The 17086-nt window shown below is 39.5% G+C and overlaps 2 protein-coding genes across 16 annotated transcripts in view; one reads left to right on the forward strand and one right to left on the reverse strand.

Moving 5' to 3' along the window:
* Nucleotides 1-16042, reverse strand: part of LOC127879225 (focadhesin-like) — a 444547-nt gene extending 428505 nt beyond the window's left edge. For all 15 annotated transcript variants that reach the window (XM_052425945.1, XM_052425946.1, XM_052425939.1 and 12 more), the window contains exons 1-2: nucleotides 15971-16042; nucleotides 11792-11896 (exon numbers count right to left, since the gene is read on the reverse strand). In XM_052425945.1, the coding sequence (XP_052281905.1) occupies nucleotides 11792-11845 (54 nt within the window). In that variant the 5' untranslated portion in view covers nucleotides 11846-11896; nucleotides 15971-16042. The remainder of the gene's footprint in view (nucleotides 1-11791; nucleotides 11897-15970) is intronic.
* A 14-nt stretch (nucleotides 16043-16056) lies between these two features.
* LOC127879244 (uncharacterized) overlaps nucleotides 16057-17086 on the forward strand; it is a 10481-nt gene continuing 9451 nt past the window's right edge. The window contains exon 1 of the mRNA XM_052426002.1: nucleotides 16057-16355. Within this exon, the coding sequence (XP_052281962.1) occupies nucleotides 16114-16355 (242 nt within the window). The 5' untranslated portion in view covers nucleotides 16057-16113. The remainder of the gene's footprint in view (nucleotides 16356-17086) is intronic.

Consider the following 17086-nt stretch of genomic DNA (forward strand, 5'->3'; position numbering starts at 1 on the left):
GCCGAGACACTGTTCGGCGGCCCTGGGAATGATGTTTCCTGATCGAACGTCTCCCCGAGCGCTGGCGTGATCGCTCTTTACGAGGCAATCTACACAGAGAAACACTCGGTGAGCGTGAACGACGTCCCCTCCGATAATGATGAGGGCTATTTGAAGTAGACGATGAGTCATACGACGACGAGCCCGAGGTGGGGGAGTAGCCGGAAACATCAGACACTACACGTTTACGTCTGTGACTCACAGTAGAAATGCGGCTGCGTCTACCTTTGTGGAGTACTGACAAGGTAGTGTCAACATCTACGGTGACCGGAACGGTCTGTGGAACAGACCGGTACCCGGTGACCGGATCGGTCATTACATGACCGGTGACCGGACCGGTCAATGACCGGTGACCGGTGACCAGACCGGTCATAGCATGACCGGTGACCGGACCGGTCAATGACCTGTGACCGGTCATAGCATGACCAGTGACCGGACCGGTCAGTGACCCGTGACCGGTGACCGGTCATAGCATGGCCGGTGACCGGACCCGTCAATGGTGACCGGTGAAGTCTCCGGTCTAGCCTGGCAGCTACTGGTTGCATATGGTCAAGATCATGTGGTGAAAAGTCCCGACACACGGAACTTTCCCTACGTTGATCTGATGCCGAGTCATTCAACTGGTCATTCCCGATGAACGGACCGGGCAAATTTTGTCCGGTGTTGTCACGGGGTAGAGACCGATGCCTGGTAGCTACTGGTGGCATATGGTCAAGATCGTGTGGTGAAAAGTCCCGACACACAGAACTTTCCCTACTTTGATCTGAACTATTCTTGTTGCGTCCACGACTCTTTAAGGGTCGAGGCTTGATGGCCCAGGTATCTGCAGACCAATGCTCACAGAAAGGGCAGCAGTTATCCTGGGTACATCCTGCACACGACTGGCAGCTACCATGGTTGTCCCATGCTGCCCTTATGTGTCCACATGAGCCACGTGTTTGAGGCATATTTTGCCTTGAACAAACAAACAAATACACAAAACAATACAGAAATACACTGATATATATATGGAGAATGTTTTAACGCAATACAAAAACTTCTCTATTCTGTTAAACAGAAGAATCCAGCGAAACAGAAGCAACAATTAAGTCAATAACAAAAATGTCGGCTTTTGTATATCGCCATCCGGAATAAGAGTGAATTCTGGGTAATGTCCCGTTTTGGTTGTACGGCTACACGGCACTATGTGACCGTTCTGACCTACCTGACAGGTTTATGAAAAGTGTGGGATTCCTCGGACGAAAAATTCCGGATAAATTACGATCCTATCGGAGTAAGTAAGCATATGATATCAGGTAACGTAATTAAGCTATTAAAACCACCTGGTGGACGGACCAACAGACCGACCGACCGACATGTACAAAGCATTATGGCCCCCTTCGAAATTTAATCGCCATCAACTTATTATCCCCGTAATTACCGCTTTTGTCGTCACAATTTAAAAATACGTTTCGTTTCATCGATTTTAATGCCGAATTTGCAAATTTTCTTTACGAATCATTTAACTGTCGACGCTTGTTTTAATCGATTAGAGGCGTGAATCGATTTAAAATTTAAACCGGTGCAACGGATGTATTAGTTCAAACCTGGCCGATCAACCTCACCATTAAACAAACAAAAAGGCGTCGCGAAACTCGTGTTGCTATGTTAAAAAGATTTTTTAAAAACATCAGCGTTTTGAGTCAGGGTCGTATGCTTGTATGTATGTAACTGTAGCAGCTAGATGATGTCTGGTTTGTTAAGTCACATCTGCAACCTTGATTGTATTCTATCTTGTAAAGTCTTGATAATAAGTGCGGGTGCAGACCTCTCATCTATATTTCTTTTTAAAGGTGTAGGGACCTATCTAAATTTCAATCACAAAGGAGGGAGGGGTGAAGTGGAGAGGGGTGTATAGTGTGGGGTTGTGGTCATTTATTACATTATCTCCCAAAAATGCAAAAAAAATGCAAACAAATATATTTATTTTTTTGGGGGAGGGGGGAATCTTGGGTGGGATGGTTGGACGGTATTTCAAAAATAAAACTAGAAATAGGGCGGCAGAGGCCGACGCGTATCCCCACGCCGCTTGTTTGACCCACGGGCGCCCCATGGTTGGTAATGGGTCCACGCATAGTTGAGATTGATCGTATTGTCATAAGAGAAGTTTAGTATCAATTAGAAGTGAATCGGTGTAGAAATGAAGAAATTATAGTAAAAGACAATTTTGGGTGGGTGTGGCCTATTATGGGCGGGGCGCCCCAGAATTGGTAAAGAGGCCATACATAGTTGACATTGACCTTATTGTCATACGAGATGTTCAGTATCAATTTGAAGTGAATCGGTGTAGAAATGAAGATAATATAGTAAAAGGCAATTTTGGGTGTGCTAGGCCTATGTGGGCTGGGCGCCCCAGGGTTATTAATGATGGGACCATGCATAGTTGAGATTAACTGTATTGTCATAAGAGAGGTTCAGTATCAATTTGAAGTGAATCGGTGTAGAAATGAAGAAATTATAGTAAAAGGCAATTTTGGGTGGGCGTGGCCTATGTGGGTGTTGCCTATTATGGGCGGGGCGCCCCAGGGTTGGTAATGGGGCCATACATAGTTAAGATTGACCGTATTGTCATAAGAGAATTTCAGTATCAATTAGAAGTGAATCGGTGTAGAAATGAAGAAATTATAGTAAAAGGCAATTTTGGGTGGGCGTGGCCTATGTGGGTGTTGCCTATTATGGGCGGGGCGCCCCAGGGTTGGTAATGGGGCCATACATAGTTAAGATTGACCGTATTGTCATAAGAGAATTTCAGTATCAATTAGAAGTGAATCGGTGTAGAAATGAAGAAATTATAGTAAAAGACAATTTTGGGTGGGTGTGGCCTATTATGGGCGGGGCTCCCCAGGGTTGGTAATGGGGCCTTACATAGTTGAGATTGACTGTATTGTCATAAGAGATGTTCAGTATCAAATTGAAGTAAATCAGTGTAGAAATGAAGAAATTATAGTAAAAGGCAATTTTGGGTGGGCGTGGCCTATGTGGGCGGGGCGCCTCAGGGTTGGTAATAGAGCCATGCATAGTTGAGATTAACCGTATTGTCATAAAAGAGGTTCAGTATCAATTTGAAGTAAATCGGTGTAGAAATGAAGAATTATAGTAAAAGGCAATTTTGGGTGGGAGTGGCCTATGTAGGCGGGGCGCCGCAGGGTTGGTAATTGGGCCATGCATAGTTGAGATTTACTGTATTGTCATAAGAGCGGTTCAGTATAAATTTGAAATGAATGGTGTAGAAATTAAGACATTATAGTAAGAGGCAATTTTGGGTGGGCGTGGCCTATGTGGGCAGGGGGCCCCAGGGTTGGTAATGGGGCCATGCATAGCTGAGATTGACCGTATTGTCATAAGAGAGGTTCAGTATCAATTTGGAGTGAATCGGTGTAGAAATGAAGAAATTATAGTAAAAGGCAATTTTGGGTGGGCATGGCCTATGTGGGTGGGATGCCCTAGGGTTGGTAATGGGGCCATGCATAGCTAAGATTGACCTTATTGTCATAAGAGAGGTTCAGTATTAATTTGAAGTGAATCGGTGTAGAAATGAAGAAATTATAGTAAAAGGCAATTTTGGGTGGGGGCGGCCTATGTGGCCGGGGCGCCCCAGGGTTGGTAATGGAGCCATGCATAGTTGAGATTGACCTTAGTGTCAAAAGAGAGACTCAGTATCAATTTGAAGTAAATCGGTGCAAAAATGAAGAAGTTAATGTAAAATAACATAAAAAAATGAGTGAAAATCTCTGACCCGGCCCCGCCCCAACCCCCATAACTTTTGACCCAGGGGTCAGATCAAAATTCCATCACTGTCACCGTCGCACATATGCTAAAAGCTACCATGTACGTAAGTTCAAGGTTCTAGTGCTGATAGTGTAGGAGGAGCAGGTGGCCAGGACGGACGGATGGACAGACGCACATCAATACAATATCCCCAATTTTTCTCCGAAAAACGTGGGGATAATAATAAAAATAAATATTTGTGTTTTTTAACCATGTTTGAAAAACAAGAGATGTGTTTGTCAGAAACACAATGCCCCCTTATGCGCCGCTTTGATTTTTTTTTTTTTTTTATCTTTGACCTTGAAGGATGACCTTGACCTTGAACCTCCACCACTCAAAATGTGCAGCTTTATGAGAACGCCACTTTGAATAAAAAATTTGACCATTGACCTTGAAGGATGACCTTGACCTTGAAGGATGATCTTGACCTTGAACTTCCACCACTCAAAATGTGCGGCTTCATGATAACGCCGCTTTGAATTTTTTTGTTTGACCTTTGACCTTGAAGGATAACCTTGACCTTGAATAATGACCTTGACCTTGAACTTTCACCACTCAAAATGTGCAGCTTCATGAGAACGCCGCTTGAATTCATTTATTTTGACCTTTGACCTTGAAGGATGACCTTGACCTTGAAGGATGACCTTGATCTTGAACTTCCACCACTCAAAATGTGAAGCTTCATGAGAACGCCGCTTTGAACAATTTTATAAAAAAAATTGACCTTGAAGGATGACCTTGACATTGAACTTCCACCATTCAAAATGTGCAACTTCATAAGATACACATGCATGCCAAATATCAAGTTGCTATCTTCAATACAATGTATTAAAAAAGTTATGGCCAATGTTAAAGGTTTCGGACGGACAGACGCCATATATATGACATTTGACCTTGAAGGATGACCTTTACCTTCACCTTTCACCACGCAAAATGTGCAGCTCCATGAGATACACATGCATGCCAAATATCAAGTTGCTATCTTCAATATTGAAAAAGTTGTGGCCAATGTTAAAGTTTTCGGACGGACAGACACCATAAATTTGACATTTGACCTTGAAGGATGACTTTAACCTTGACCTTTCACCACGCAAAATGTGCAGCTCCATGAGATACACATGCATGCCAAATATCAAGTTGCTATCTTCAAAAGTGAAAAAGTTATGGCCAATGTTAAAGTTTTTTTCGGACAGACGGACCGACTGACTGACTCACTGACAGACAGTTCAACCGCTATATGCCACCCTACCGGGGACATAAAAATTATTTTTTTGTGGTGGGGGGTGGTGGGGTATAGTGTGAGGGTGTGGTGGTCATTTATTAAATGATCTTAAATTTAAAAAAATAATAATGGGGGGATTGATGGGGGATTCGGGGGGGGGGGATGGTTTGGGTGGAGTCTATTGTGGTATGTCAGGTAAGAGTTGTTTTGTCAAAGTATCAATCGAATCTAATCATAAATAAAGAATTTATGGCAATTATAGCAAAATTTAATAATTTGACCTTGAGGTCAAGGTAAAATTCAACTTTCCAGGTACAGTACCCTCATGATAGCATGAAAGTATTTGAAGTTTAAAAGCAATAGCCTTGATACTTTAGAAGTAAAGTGGATCGAAACACAAAATGTAACCATATATTCAAATTACTAAGTCAAAAAAGGGCCATAATTCCATAAAAATGACAACCAGAGTTATGCAACTTGTCCTTACTGTCCTCATATGATAGTTTGCGAGTGTTCAAGGTATGAAAGCAATATCTATGATACTTTAGGGGTAAAGTGGACCAAAACACAAAACTAAACCAAATTTTCAAATATAAAGGGCCCATAATTCTGTCAAAATGCCAGTCAGAGTTACATTACTTTGTCTGCACAGTCCCCTTACATTAGTTAGTAAGTGCTTGCAAGTATGAAAACAATAGCTTTGATACTTTAGGAAAAAAGTGGACCTAAACACAAAACTTAACCAAATTTTCAATTTTCTAAGTATAGAAAGGGCACATAATTCTGTCAAAATGCCAGTCAGAGTTACATGACTTTGCCTGCACAGTCCCCTAATGATAGTTAGTAAGTGTTGCAAGTATAAAAGCAATAGCTTTGATACTTTAAAGGAATAAAATGGACCTAAACACAAAACTTAACCAAAATTTTCAATTTTCTAAGTATAAAAAGGGCACATAGTTCTGTCAAAATGCAAGCCAGAGTTATCTTACTTTGCCTGCCCAGTTCCCTCATGATAGTTAGTAAGTGTACCAAGTTTGAATGCAATAGCATTGATACTTTACGAGAAAAGTGGACCTAAACGCAAAACTTAACCGGACGCCGACACCGACGCTGACGCCGATGCCAAGGTGATGACAATAGCTCATAAATTTTTTTCAAAAAATAGATGAGCTAAAAATGACACTGATATCATTCTTGTTTTAAAGTGATACTATGCTTGTTTTAAAGTATAAATGTATGTTACTGTAGCTGATGTCTGGTTTGTTAAGTCATACCCACAACCTTAATTGTATTCTTTATTGTAAAGCCATGATAATATTTTATAAGACTAGAAATGGCGCGGCAGAGGCCGACGCGTATCCCCACGCCGAATGTTTGACCTAGGTGTGCCCCAGGGTTGGTAATGGGGCCATGCATAGCTGAGATAGACCGTATTGTCATAAGAGAAGTTCATCATCAATTAGAAGTGAATTGGTGTAGAAATGAAGAAGTTATAGTAAAAGGCAATTTTGGGTGGGTGTGACATATGTGGGCAGGGCGCCCCAGGGTTGGTAATTGTGCCATGCATAGTTGAGATTGACCGTATTGTCATAAGAGAAGTTCAGTATCAATTTGAAGTGAATCGGTGTAGAAAAGAAGAAATTATAGTAAAAGGCAATTTTGGGCGGGTGTGGTCTATGTGGGCGGGGCCCCAGGGTTGGTAATGGGGCCATGCATAGTTGAGATTGACCGTATTGTCATAAGAGAGGTTCAGTATCAATTTGAAGTGAATCGGTGTAGAAATGAAGAAATTATAGTAAAAGGCAATTTTGGGTGGGTGTGGTCTATGTGGGCGGGGCGCCCCAGGGTTGGTATTGGGGCCATGCATAGTTGAGATTGACCCTAATGTCATAAGAGAAGTTCAATATCAATTTGAAGTGAATCGGTGTAGAAATGAAGAAATTATAGTAAAGGCAATTTTTGGGTGGGTGTGGTCTATGTGGGCGGGGCCCCAGGGTTGGTTATGGGGCCATGCATAGTTGAGATTGACCCTAATGTCATAAGAGAAGTTCAGTATCAATTTGAAGTGAATCCGTGTAGAAATGAAAAAATTATAGTAAATGGAATTTTTTGGTGGGTGTGGCCTATGTGGGCGGGCGCCCCAGGGTTGGGATTGGGGCCATGCATAGTTGAGATTGACCCTAATGTCATAACAAAAGTTCAGTATCAATTTGAAGTGAATCCGTGTAGAAATGAAAAAATTATAGTAAATGGAAATTTTTGGTGGGTGTGGCCTATGTGGGCGGGGTGCCCCAGGGTTGGGAATGGGGCCATGCATGGTTGAGATTGACCGTATTGTCATAAGAGAGGTCCAGTATCAATTTGAAGTGAATCGGTGTAGAAATAAAGAAGTAAATGTAAAATAACCTAAAAAAATGAGTGATAATTTCTGACGCGGCCCCACCCCAACCGCTATAACTTTTGACCCAGGGGTCAGATCAAAATTCCAAATAGTGCAGGGTCGCACATATGCTCATAGCTACCATGTGTGTAAGTTTCAAGGTTCTAGTGCTTTTAGTGTAGGAGGAGATAGTGGCCAGGACGGACGGACGGACAGACAGACGGACGGACGGCGGAGATAACCACAATATCCCCACCTTTTTTTCAAAAAGCGTGGGGATAAAAATGACACTGATATTATGCTTGTTTTTAAGTATATATTATAACTTAAATCCAATAGATATACATTTAATAAAACATATATAAAACTAGAAATGGCGCGGCAGAGGCCGACGCGTATCCCCACGCCGAATGTTTGACCTAGGTGTGCCCAAGGGTTGGTAATGGGGCCATGCATAGCTGAGATTGACCGTATTGTCATAAGAGAAGTTCATCATCAATTAGAAGTGAATTGGTGTAGAAATGAAGAAGTTATAGTAAAAGGCAATTTTGGGTGGGTGTGACATATGTGGGCAGGGCGCCCCAGGGTTGGTAATTGTGCCATGCATAGTTGAGATTGACCGTATTGTCATAAGAGAGGTTCAGTATCAATTTGAAGTGAATCGGTGTAGAAATGAAGAAATTATAGTAAAAGGCAATTTTGGGCGGGTGTGGTCTATGTGGGCGGGGCTCCAGGGTTGGTAATGGGGCCATGCTAAGTTGAGATTGACCGTATTGTCATAAGAGAGGTTCAGTATCAATTTGAAGTGAATCGGTGTAGAAATGAAGAAATTATAGTAAAAGGCAATTTTGGGTGGGTGTGGTCTATGTGGGCGGGGCGCCCCAGGGTTGGGATTGGGGCCATGCATAGTTGAGATTGACCCTAATGTCATAAGAGAAGTTCAATATCAATTTGAAGTGAATCGGTGTAGAAATGAAGAAATTATAGTAAAGGCAATTTTTGGGTGGGTGTGGTCTATGTGGGCGGGGCCCCAGGGTTGGTTATGGGGCCATGCATAGTTGAGATTGACCCTAATGTCATAAGAGAAGTTCAGTATCAATTTGAAGTGAATCCGTGTAGAAATGAAAAAATTATAGTAAATGGAATTTTTTGGTGGGTGTGGCCTATGTGGGCGGGCGCCCCAGGGTTGGGATTGGGGCCATGCATAGTTGAGATTGACCCTAATGTCATAACAAAAGTTCAGTATCAATTTGAAGTGAATCCGTGTAGAAATGAAAAAATTATAGTAAATGGAAATTTTTGGTGGGTGTGGCCTATGTGGGCGGGGCGCCCCAGGGTTGGGAATGGGGCCATGCATGGTTGAGATTGACCGTATTGTCATAAGAGAGGTCCAGTATCAATTTGAAGTGAATCGGTGTAGAAATAAAGAAGTAAATGTAAAATAACCTAAAAAAATGAGTGATAATTTCTGACGCGGCCCCACCCCAACCGCTATAACTTTTGACCCAGGGGTCAGATCAAAATTCCAAATAGTGCAGGGTCGCACATATGCTCATAGCTACCATGTGTGTAAGTTTCAAGGTTCTAGTGCTTTTAGTGTAGGAGGAGATAGTGGCCAGGACGGACGGACAGACAGACGGACGGACGGACGGACGGACGGCGGAGATAACCACAATATCCCCACCTTTTTTTCAAAAAGCGTGGGGATAATGAGATTAATTGTTTTTTTCTTTTTGCCTTCAGTACCTTTTGCAGTTTGCAGAAAAGTCCGCGTCTGTTTTGGCTAAATTCTTTTTTAAGGAAAAAATGGTTGCTATTATTTTCTGAAGGTCACAGTGAGCACTGTTATTATCCCCACGCTTTTTGAAAAAAAGGTGGGGATATTGTGGTTATCTCCGCCGTCCGTCCGTCCGTCTGTCTGTCCGTCCGTCCTGGCCACTATCTCCTCCTACACTAAAAGCACTAGAACCTTGAAACTTACACACATGGTAGCTATGAGCATATGTGCGACCCTGCACTATTTGGAATTTTGATCTGACCCCTGGGTCAAAAGTTATAGCGGTTGGGGTGGGGCCGCGTCAGAAATTATCACTCATTTTTTTAGGTTATTTTACATTTACTTCTTTATTTCTACACCGATTCACTTCAAATTGATACTGGACCTCTCTTATGACAATACGGTCAATCTCAACCATGCATGGCCCCATTCCCAACCCTGGGGCGCCCCGCCCACATAGGCCACACCCACCAAAAATTTCCATTTACTATAATTTTTTCATTTCTACACGGATTCACTTCAAATTGATACTGAACTTTTGTTATGACATTAGGGTCAATCTCAACTATGCATGGCCCCAATCCCAACCCTGGGGTGCCCGCCCACATAGGCCACACCCACCAAAAAATTCCATTTACTATAATTTTTTCATTTCTACACGGATTCACTTCAAATTGATTCTGAACTTCTCTTATGACATTAGGGTCAATCTCAACTATGCATGGCCCCATAACCAACCCTGGGGCCCCGCCCACATAGACCACACCCACCCAAAATTGCCTTTACTATAATTTCTTCATTTCTACACCGATTCACTTCAAATTGATATTGAACTTCTCTTATGACAATACAGTCAATCTCAACTATGCATGGCCCCATTACCAACCCTGGGGCGCCCCGCCCACATAGACCACACCCACCCAAAATTGCCTTTTACTATAATTTCTTCATTTCTACACCGATTCACTTCAAATTGATACTGAACCTCTCTTATGACAATACGGTCAATCTCAACTATGCATGGCCCCATTACCAACCCTGGGGCCCCGCCCACATAGACCACACCCGCCCAAAATTGCCTTTTACTATAATTTCTTCATTTCTACACCGATTCACTTCAAATTGATACTGAACTTCTCTTATGACAATACGGTCAATCTCAACTATGCATGGCACAATTACCAACCCTGGGGCGCCCTGCCCACATATGTCACACCCACCCAAAATTGCCTTTTACTATAACTTCTTCATTTCTACACCAATTCACTTCTAATTGATGATGAACTTCTCTTATGACAATACAGTCAATCTCAGCTATGCATGGCCCCATTACCAACCCTGGGGCACACCTAGGTCAAACATTCGGCGTGGGGATACGCGTCGGCCTCTGCCGCGCCATTTCTAGTGGTGAAAAATGCGATTATTGGGGGTGTTGTTACAGTTATCTCAATTGGTTGTCATTTTTTATGGTTATCGCAAGTTATCTTAATTGGTTGTAAGTTTTATTGTTTCAGAGATATGACAACCATATTAACGGTTAACGTGAATTTACGTGTTGAATCATAAATATTAATTAGGTTGTTTTCGTACTTTACAGTACTCGACCCCAAAGTAAAAATCGCGATATTGTTTGTTTTCAACCGATTTCAACCTTATTTTCAGTGATATCCTCAATAAAAACACTTTTTCTTACGATTCTGCCCATATATATAGCTATGACCAGGGACTTTAAAGTTTGCCAGATGAAGCCTTCATGAATGGTTTGGGGACTTTTGCAGAGACTCTAAATTAAGAGTATTTTCAGATATCAGTTCTTCTGAATTTTCTATCCTAGTTGATAGACTTGCTTTCTGAATATTGTTAATGGTAACTTTACAAGCTGCTATTTAAAATATTTTTATCACAAAAATAAATGTTATCAAACATAAAACATTTCAACTAGGAAATGAAGTTTTGATTGTTTCCAGCCTTTATGTTATGATATTGTTAGATCTGAAATCTCAGTTATCTGAAATCTGAGCATCATGACCTGTGATGGCCACAGATTATCAATCCCTGCAGAGCCTGAAGCTAGCTGATGCCCATATAAATGCAAATCAAGTATGGAGATATGCTGGTGGCATATGGCATAAGACCCATTTTCCCATGATGCGACTCTTATGATATTATATAAAGCTTTGCTAGTTGTAATTGACAATGCAATATAGTACTAATAGAAAATTGACAAATGACAATTTTACAGTCTCTCATCCCCTGAATGCATACTTTAAGACTCTGGGAAAATCTGGTTTACATGTAATGCATCTGCGTTCATTGTCTTCCCAGATAAGCATGTTCAGTCCTCACAGGGTGATATTGGATGACACTTTCCGCTGTTGTAGTATTTTTCCTTAAAAGGAAGTCTCTTCTTAGTGAAAATCCATTTTAGACTAAAAGTGTCATCCCTATACTTAGCCTGTGCAGACTGCATAGGCTAAATTGGGATGACAAAATGCACATGTATAAGACCCCTTTTACCAGAACGCAGCTCAAATATTTTGATGAGTAAACTGTGTAACCGGTTTACCTGTAGCTGAACAGTGGTGTTCTTAAACTCTAGACGGCTCAGTGTGTCCTCCATGCTGTATACTGGTAACCCCTTGTAACAATGTCAAGTCACAGCTTACAGGATCTGTAAACAAACATTTTATTTAAAGCAAGTTCTTGTGACATTTTGAAAATAATATTACAACCAAAAAGAGAAAATTCAAACGTGTATCGAGTAATATAAATATTTCTGCTGCCGTTTTTTATTGACTTGTTGATGTTGTAAAATCTAGAGCTAAATGTCACAAATGAGACTGCAGCAATTTTTTTCCCCAATGGGAAATGTACTGGTACCAGCCCATTTGGGAAAAATGTGCGCACAAAACCCTGATATTGGGAAAAATATGTTGTGCAGTCTTCATATTAGGATCAAAATCGGTAAATTTGATTTTTTGCTCCAAATAGTTTAAATTGATAACTAAGTTTTGTCAAGTCGTCAATATTATATTTACATTGAAGAAATAGAGCTGCCTAGGGAAACTAACCAAATGTTGCATTTTATTTATAAGAAAAAAAAATGAAACCACCAATTGTGAATTTTTTTACAGCATTGGGAAATATTTAAGTTTGCTCTTAATTGATAAAGTGCCATTTCTGGTTCTTAACAAAGAAGGAAGAAAATTGCTGGACTGTTACCCCAAGACTGCATTATATGCTATGCTCAGCGGCGTAGCTTTGCAGCAGACAATAATTATTTCAACAATTATGAAAGTGGGACACCCAAAAGTCACTCATGTGAAGTTGCGTGAAATTCTGCCAGTGTTCTGGAGAAACTGTCTGCTGAATTAAATGTTGACAACAAGCACACAATCACAGTGTTTAAACCCAAAAAATCTTTGACAACACTGGTAAGTAATTGTGCAATATTTTTTATGTTACAAATGTGCTATTACAATAATTCAGTTACATGTGCATGATTTTATAATCAATGGGAGGCAACTGAGTCAATGTCACTGTCAAATAAGTTTTCTCAAAACATATCATTATATAATCTTTTTTTACAAATCTAACAATAGTTCTTATGATGAAATATTTAAAGTTAGCAGTCATAAATTATCTGCTGTGTTTTTTGTGTTTGTGAATGTGAGGGTTATTGATTTTTTTATTTACAAAGACAATAATGGAAATATCTCAACTATCAATATACTTAATAAGCCAGCAATTTTATCAAACTTTTTCACTTTGACATCATAGGTTTCAGCAGTTTTGTTCTTTCTTTACAAAATATCGGTAAACTGCACTTTCCCAATTGTGGGACAAAAAACTAAATGAAAAAAAAATCAAGCTATTTAGTTCCAAAAAGGATCAAAGCCTGCGCATGAAGTCATAAAGTGAACTTCGGGATAATGTGATGCACAATATGTTGTGCAAACACCAAACAACTAGAAGTTTAAATTCAAATTGAATGTACAAACAAATCTGAAAAGCGGTTGAAAATTTAGTTTTATGACGAAGCAGCATACTTTTGAATGAATTCTATTGCTTTATTTGTTATCTGAGAGACAAAGTCATTATTATTACAAAAGTAGGGGGAAATTCTCCCCCTCTTTGAAAAAAAGAGGGGATTTTTAAGAAATCAGGGTCTGGGGAATTATCAAAAACCATTAAATACATATTAGTTGTAAAATTCAATTTGACATTAAACTAATACGTATTAAAATGGTTTTTAATTTGTTATAATCTTCTTTGACATCACATATACCAAATGGCCTGCTATTTCTGTATGTAAACATTTAAGAGTGGCATCCCTTGAAATCCGAATGAATTTCCTATTTTTTATTAAGCCATGTGTCCTTTATAACGCTAATTGTTTATTTTCATTGATTATTGCCAGAAGACGACAGTAAGAAGTTTAGCAGGTTTTTTAATTTAATAATCAACCTCATGTTCTTTTTTAAGTAAAACAATTGTAATGTAATGTGTGTTTTTTCACCATTTTGGGAATGTGGCCAGGCCCTATTGCATTGGGAAAATTCTCGTCATTTTCACTAAATTTGGGAAATGAGTTTTGCTCACTTTTTGCTTAAAAATACTGTAAATTGAGAATAAAAGTAATATTATTATTATATACACTAAGGTTTTACTTATAGAGCTGGATTTGAGTTAAAATAAATGTTGAGACTCAATAAAACAATTTTTTTAAAGTCGTCGATTGGTAATTTTCATGTCCCATTCGGAAAATATATACTTTTGCCCATTGGGAATGGGTCCCCCTACAGTGCCCAAATTTGAAAGAAAAAACACTGAGTATTTAATATCATAACCAATTGCACAACTTTAATAATATACAGATATATCAATAATTTCTCACAACATAAAATAATTAATAATTATAACATTACAAATCATTAACTAGAAATGGCGCGAGAGGCCAACACATATCCCCACGCCTAATGTTTGACCAAGGGGCGCCCCAGGGTTGGTAATGGGGCCATGCATAGTTGAAATTGACCGTTTTGTCATAAGACAAGTTCAGTATCAATTAGAAGTATATCGGTGTAGAAATTAAGAAATCATGATAAAAGGCAATTTTGGGTGGGCATGGCCTATGTGGGCAGGGCGCCCCAGGGTTGGTAATGGGGCCATACATAGTTGAGATTGACCGTATTGTCATACAAGAGGTTCAGTATCAATTTGAAGTGAATCGGTGTGGAATTAAGAAATTATAGTAAAAGGCAATTTGCAGGGGTTTTTTTTGCCCGATTTTATAGCCGAAATTCGGCTATGTTCCCAATCCCAAAAAGGATACTTTTTTCCCAAAATGTGACAAAAAATTCCCAATTTCCCCCCCCAAAAAAAAAAAATAAAATATTTTTTTATTTTTTTTTTTAAAGAAGTGTCTAATGCATATTTTATCTAAATTTTAATTCAATTACATCTAACAACGTATTGTATGATTGTGTTCTTTTAATTTGAATGATTATAAAGAGTTATATCAAATTTAGTATTTCCCTAATCAGTGGACTGTTTGTTTGGAATAAAAAGGCTAATGAATTTTATTTTCCCAATTTCATGAAAATGCCAATAAAATTCCCAATTCCAAAGCCATGGGCTATCTTCCCAAAAAGTGGGGAAAAAAACCCTGATTTGGGTGAGCGTGGCCTATGTTTGCGGGGCGCCCCAGGGTTGGTAATAGGGCCATGCATAGTTGAGATTAACCGTATTGTCATAAGAGAGGTTCAGTATCAATTTGAAGTGAATTGGTGTAGAAATGAAGAAATTTTAGTAAAAGGCAATTTTGGGTGGGCGTGGCCTATGTGGGCATGGCCTATGTGGGTGGGGCGCCCCAGGGTTGGTAATTGGGCCATGCATAGCTGAGATTGACCGTATTGTCATAAGAGAGGTTCAGTATCAATTTGAAGTGAATCGGTGTAGAAATGAAGAAATTATTGTAAAAGGCAATTTTGGGTAGTGTGGCCTATGTGGGCGGGGCACCCCAGGGTTGGTAATGGGGCCATGCATAGTTGAGATTGACCGTATTGTCATAAGAGAGGATCAGTATCAATTTGAAGACACTCAGTGTAGAAATGAAATAATTATAGTTAAATAACCTAAAAAAATGAGTAAAAGTCTCTGACCAGGCCCCACACCAACCCCCATAACTTTTGACCCAGGGGTCAGATCAAAATTCCAAATAGTGCAGGGTCGCACATATGCTCATAGCTACCATGTGTGTAAGTTTCAAGGTTCTAGTGCTAATAGTGTAGGAAGAGATAGTGGCCTGGACGGACAGACAGACAGACAGACGGCGGAGATAACCACAATATCCCCACGCTTTTCAAAAAGCGTTGGGATAACAAGAACCTTCCATACAATAGCAGATGGTGGATGGTGAATGTTTCCCGATTCACTTGGCACCAAAATTAAAATCGGTTATTTGGTTCAGCCATTTTTGTGTAATATATTTTCAGTGATAAGTTATTGCGCCTCTGAGACAGCTGTTTTCAATTATAGTTTGTCGGATAACAATCGTAGACCGAGTATTAGTTGTTTGTAACCTAGCTTTTTCATCGCGAAATTGTATAACAATTATATTTATTTATCTTCCTTACCAATGGCATTTCAACGCAACGCGCCATTTATCGTCTTATTAATGTAATGAACTTCTTTAACATAACATCATTCAATCAATTTAAGAAATGCATCACTGTTAACATACCTTTTTCAAAATCCTTTTAATGCCGAAATATTTGTAAAGGGCGCAGCCATTTAAATAGACTGTGTAACAGCAAATTTTATACAATCAGATATCATTTATGCATTAAAGAATACCAGTCAAATAAGTGTTTACCTCCGAATAAAATGACAGCAGCACGTTGCTTTCATAAAGTTTCTTCCATATTCCGACGTTTTAGTATTTCAAATGAAACTTATCGGTGTATTCATTCTGGTCCACAACTCTCTAGTAGATTTGATTTACCAGATGTAAAAGATGAAGACGATCTGTACGTAGAAAACCAAATTGAAGATGACATTGGAAACAGTCCCCAAGATTTTAGAAAGAAAGACATGCAGCAAAGAAAACAAAAAGGAAGCATACAAAAGTATGTTGTCGTGCGTTTTTGTGTTGCCTTTCAGTTCCAAATCAGCAGTTTCTGAGTTTACATAATTCAGGATGATGGTGAAGTCGATACATTACCCATGCACCATACACTCCTCGCATAATGGATTGGTTATGTAGTCGCAAAATAAAAATTTCAGACTCCTAGCTATATACACTGCCATTAATCATGCGCATCAGCTCTTTTTTTAGATGTTTTCATAAATAAGCCAATGCAACTTCCGAGGTGGCACGCGGGCCCAGATGTTTTGAAATTTCATGGAAATTTACAGGGTGATTATGTTTTATATGTTTTTTTCTACATATTTTACATTATTTATAACAGAAACTTATATTCTCAACCCATTTAAAAACTTGAGAACTCTTGTGGCTTAGTGGAGTTTTAAAAAGCATTTTGATGAGTTTTTCCTGTTTAACGATAATATGTCCACCCAATTACATCGCTAATGGCATCAAACAATTGTGTACAACATGCATAAGATGCTGGATGCATACAAATATTGGCTTGTTGCAGCCATAGTAGATAATTTAGCATTTTAACAAAAGAGATGGAGCCAATGCTTTGGGAATGGCGCTAATGATAGAAGGTGGCACCAATGCAGGACGTATCAATTAACAGTCGTATCGAAATGACATTCTCACAAGACGTACATTTGATAGATAATGATATTTGTTATATTTAATTTATTTTTCAACGTACATATGAAGGCCCAA

Source organism: Dreissena polymorpha, chromosome 4 (genome assembly GCF_020536995.1).
Source record: "Dreissena polymorpha isolate Duluth1 chromosome 4, UMN_Dpol_1.0, whole genome shotgun sequence".
In the NCBI taxonomy this organism is placed as follows: Eukaryota; Metazoa; Mollusca; class Bivalvia; order Myida; family Dreissenidae; genus Dreissena; species Dreissena polymorpha.